The following is a 5225-nucleotide window of genomic DNA, read 5'->3' as shown; positions in this document are numbered from 1 at the left end:
TCTCAAATCATGATACGGACCTACTAAAACTGTCAAAACACCGATCTGAGTCCGTTTGCTCAAATTGTTGACCAAAGTCAACTTAGTTGAGTTTTAAAGCTTTATTTTACATTTTAATCCATTTTTCACAAAAAAATATTATACGGACTGCGCATGCAAGTCGAGGAATGATAAATAGTACTTTTTAAAGTCTTAGAATACAAAATTACTTATTAAATTTAAAGATGACACTTTGGGTCATCACATTGAACTTACGCCTAACCTGCCTCACCGGGGAGTAGAGTGGATCGACGTTCAATTTGTGCGTGGCGATGTCCTTTGGGATACCTGGCATATCTGCACGGCTAAAAGCAAACAAGTCCGCATTAGCATTTAAAAATTCACAAAACTTACCTGGTTCCTAAAGTTTGCAGCCGATGTGAGCTTTCTTGTTGTGTTCGTTGCTGTCTATTTGAACGGGATCAAGGTCCTCTATGGTCGATCATGAGGCCTCGGCCAAATCGGGGTCTCTGATAACATCCTCGCTGTCGTCGCATACCGACCTCAACCTTGATAATTCCTATGCCTTTTTTTCTTTATCCTTTGTTTGTTGGGTGGCCGTACAGTCTAGGGCGATGCGGTAGCATTACTGGGATATGCGTTGCTCCCCTCATATACTGAATATTCCTCATGGAGTCGGGAATTTGATGACTTGGTACAGGATGGAGGGGATGGCCCTCATGGTGTGGATCTATGGCCGCTCTATTATGGCTTTGTATGCCGTGTCATGGTCTGTTATGTGAAATATGGCTTCCAAAGTGATGCCACCCACTAAGACGGGGATTGTGATCTCGCCGGATGTTTGATCAACTGCATTGTTAAAGCCTGTTAGTGTGATGCATCGTGGCACTATCTTGTCCTCGAGTTTCATTTGTGCGAGTACTCGAGAATGGATAATACACGCGCCACTCCCATCGTCCACCATAACCCGTCTTACGTCAGTATCTAAAATTTGTAAAGTGATAACAAGAGCATCATAGTGAGGGAAAGCCAAACCATCAGTATCTGACTTATCGGAGATGATACTTTCTTCGAATTCATCATACTGTTCGTGGGTGATCGACCGTTTGAGCTTGTGGGTTGTGGTGAACTTCACACTGTTGATGGAAGCATCATCTTTGACACCGATGATCATATGGATGGTGCGGGTTGGCAAGGGTGGTTTCGGTGGCCCCTTATGTTGTTTACGTCCCCTAGCAAAGTTAGTCCTTCCCTGATCGCTCGGTAATTCTTTGAGGTGTCCTTGTTGTAGCATGTTTACGACCTCATGTCTTAGGGTGATGCAATCTTCGGTTTTGTGTCCTTGCTCTTGATGGAACTCGCAGAGGGCATATGATTTTCTGGTATCCGGGTCCGACCTCATCTTTTGTGGCCACTTCACCTTTGGTCCAAGCTTCTCCAAGGCGTAGACTGTCTTTGTAGGAGACACGCAAAAATTGTGAGCGGATAATAAAAGGGGCATACCTCTTTCATTCCAGTAAGTCCCTGTTCTTGATCGGGGTGGGCCTTCCTCATGACGGGAGGAGGATGTGGCAGTGGTTCTGACGTATGGGAGATTCTGTTATGGGTTGGGTCGTAGAGCTACTGGATCCCTCCTGATATCATTTCTTCGATCTTTTCTGGATCCGGCTTGTACCGAGGTCAATCGATGAGTTGGACCATTGAGCTCGTCCTCGTCTGCTCGGACCTCGACACAATATGCATTGTGTATTTCATCCCAAGTAGTTGGGGGGGGGTACTTCATAAGCCGACTTAATAATTTTCTGGTTTCCCTCAAACCATTTTTGCTCAGCCTGTTATGAAAAGCTGCTACCGCTATTCCTTTCGATAAATTTGGCAATGTCATCCTTACTTGGTAAAAACAGGCGAGGAAATCCCTCAGCCCCTTCCCAGAGACTGCTTAATTGCAAAGATGTCGTTTACTCTCGCCTCAGACTTCTTGGCCTCGGTATGGGCCATTACGAACCTATCGGCCATTTCCTCAAAGGTCTCGATGGAGCGTGTATGCAGTTGTGAATACCAGGTCAATGCGCCTCCCGTGAGGATTTTGCCGAATTTCTTTAGCAGAATGGAGGATACTTATTCTTTGGCGATGTCATTTCCCTTCACGGTGGTGACATATATGGTCACATGATCTTCGGGGTTAGTTGTGCCGTCGTATATTTTTAGATATGGTAGCATCTTAAAGGTCTTTGGTATGGCATGTGAGGCAGCACCATCACTGTATGACTGATCGACGAACCAACCGACATCCCTCTTCGGTAATATCTTAGGGGTGCCCGGTATTTTATCGATCCTTTCTTGGTGTTCTCTCATTTGGCCCCGAAGCGCCTTGTTTTCATTTTTCATTTCCTCAATTCTTTTCAGAATGGCCGGGAGAGCATCGTCACCTGCATTGTTAACAACACTGTGAGTGATACCTATCGTCGTGAGAGGAAGGGGATGTTGATCCTGTTGCTCGTCCACTGGTGGCGTAACACAGGTTCTCGCATTTTCTGCGACCGTATCCCGAACGTGCTTATGGAGGATGCTGGTTAGGGTCAGTGTATCAGTTAGCCAGGCCTCAAGGAGCTTCTTTATCGCTGGTGTTGCCTCTTCTCCCACAGATGTGGAGGCTGTCTTACCAAGAGATTTTGTGATACGTTAGTAACCAGTGGCGACTGTAGATCTAGACGAAACTAAAAGACTTACTAGAAGATCCGCACAGATGGCGCCAAATTGTTTGACCAAAATGAGTAACTTTCGGCTAAACTATTAAATTTAAGTAATACTGAGTTAAATATAGTTAAGGATAATAACATTAGATACAAATATTGAAAGCGTGTAGGAAACGGGGACAAATCCCGTAAAGGGTTGATGTTAATAAATACAAAATATTCTTAAGGTATGGGTAATAAAGGAGGTGTAACTAGCAATAAATAGTGATAAATGTCATTTAAGTAAATGGGGAGAATGATTTACCCAATAATGGATAGATTAGACGAATATTTATCCTGACAATGATGAGTGACAAAAAGACCTAAGATTTATTTGAACAATCCTCGGATCTAGTGGAAAGGTGTTGATTAATATGAGCAAGAATCTTTATCAAAATATAATATTTGTATTTTTATCAGATAGAGGGAATCTTCTTCTCAAAAGTGTTCTTATCAAATGAATATTACTCCCTTCTATCCCTTTCCTTTTCCCCTTACATCTTTGATACATATCCCTAGCAAACCCTAATAGTACAAGTGCAGAGAATATTCACTAGAATATTCTTGTGCAGAGACTTATTTCGAAAACTAGCCGAAATTCCTGCCTATATCGATCTAATCCCAGTGGGGCACGATATAGTACAAATACACCGTCTTGGGTATAGCATCGGCTAGTTTTTGAAATAGAACCGTGAGGCCTCTTTTGGCCGTTGGAACTGAGATGTGACATAATGATATCTTTCATAATACAGTGGTAGGTCAAACCTCAGCAAGGATGCTGGGTTCCTATACGAGGTTGAGCGTAATAGTCCATGTACCGCTAGCAAATTGAACTCGCAAGAGGATTCACTGTAAAGCTTACAAATGAATCCCATATTAAAGTGTGAAGGAAAGGTCGTGGACAATATAAGGGCGAGTTCAAGATTCTACTATTGAGTTAAAATTTTGCGCAACACCTGGTTTGTACGTTACTATTTAACATGTATCCACTTTTTTAAAATTATTTAACTTGTACACAATTTTAATAAACTTCAAACAAAGTATATTACTTTCTCCTCCTCTCTTCTTCTTTCTTTCTTTCTTTCTTTCCTCCTCCTCCTCATCCTCCTTTCTTTCTTTCTTTCTTTTTTTTCTTTCTTTCTTCTTCTTCTTCTTCTTCTTCTTCTTCTTCTTAATTGTTTAAAATGTAGAAGAAGAATTTGTTGCCAAAATATTTTTTTAACGTGAAGGTTTGAATGGTGAGTGGAACTTATGTCAGATTTATTGTTGTTTAATAAAAATAACTCTAGAACATTGACAAATTACCATTTTTAGGAAATGGGATTGTTAGATTTGTTATCATTCTGATAAATTAATGATTGAAGTTTGTTTTTATGATATTTGAAACTTCTATTTTAGATTTGAGATCATTTAAAATAGATTTGAGCATTGAATCGTGTGTTAGATTGTTGAAATTTGAAGAACAAAAAGATTCAACTCAACAACTGAACTTTAGATGAAAACGTCGTAAGTGCATACAAAAATTAGCTGCACTTTAGACGCATACGTCTTAAGTGCATCTTAAGTGCTAACGTCTTAAGTGCAACTAATTTTTTGCATGCACTTAAGACGTTTTCATCTTAAGTACAAAACTTGCTTAAGATGCACTTGAGACGTATGCGGTATCTGAAGTACACTTAGTTCTTTATATGTAGTTAAGACGTTTACGTTTGAAGTCCCTAACTTCAGACTATGTTCGTAACTTCAGACGTGAATAGTGTTGCTTCAGTCACGTACGTCTGAAGTTGTGTATGAAAGTGTGTAGAGTTGTAAAACAATTTTGAACTTAGGGTACAACTTAAACAATAGCCCAAAATTGGGTACTTGTGCACTTCCTGCTCCTTTTGAATTAAAGCCCAACGAAACAAAATCATGATGCCCAAAGTGGACGTTACCTTGGCGGTTGACTTAGAACAGTAAATATGCCCTTGGGCTCTAGTTAACCTTTTGTTCCTCAAATCAACCCCTTTCAAAAAATTATTTAATTTACTGGTTGATTCTATATCACTGTGGTACCTAAGTAGCAATGGCAACAAAAGAAGAGTACGGTATTGCTACATCGGGAGTACAAATTAGTTCAGATTTAACATAAAAACAATAAAATACCATGTCGCAAATACTAAACATGCCAAATAAACACTATACTTTTCCAACTTATAGTTTAAGGTTAGACTAACATGTTCTAAATTCACAATTTAGAAGGTGCAAGCACCATATAACAGCGCATATTTCTTCTTTTTTGTACATAGAATAGGTTTAGAGAAGCTCTTATCGACAGATACAACTTCAGAATTAAACGTGCACGTTAACATGCATATACGTTGGTCTGCACGTGAATGAGATGCAAATAGGCATTGCCTTTATTTGTATAAACTACACATCCTTAATAAATTAAGTGATAGAATTTCTAAAAAAAATTGGGTTTTAATTAATAAGTACTAATATTTGACT

General features: G+C 39.8%; 1 protein-coding gene across 1 annotated transcript; it reads right to left on the bottom strand.

Annotated features, from left to right (window-relative positions):
* Positions 1–730: 730 nt before the first annotated feature.
* LOC104114365 (uncharacterized) lies at positions 731–1294 on the bottom strand. The gene has a single exon (XM_009624793.1). It carries the CDS (start codon positions 1292–1294, stop codon positions 731–733), a length of 564 nt encoding a protein of 187 aa, XP_009623088.1.
* Between the last annotated feature and the right edge of the window lie 3931 nt (positions 1295–5225).

This window comes from Nicotiana tomentosiformis, chromosome 5 (assembly GCF_000390325.3).
Source record: "Nicotiana tomentosiformis chromosome 5, ASM39032v3, whole genome shotgun sequence".
Classification (NCBI taxonomy): domain Eukaryota; kingdom Viridiplantae; phylum Streptophyta; class Magnoliopsida; order Solanales; family Solanaceae; genus Nicotiana; species Nicotiana tomentosiformis.
The sequence above is the reverse complement of the archived record's forward strand: the minus strand, read 5'-3'. Positions and strand labels throughout refer to the sequence as shown.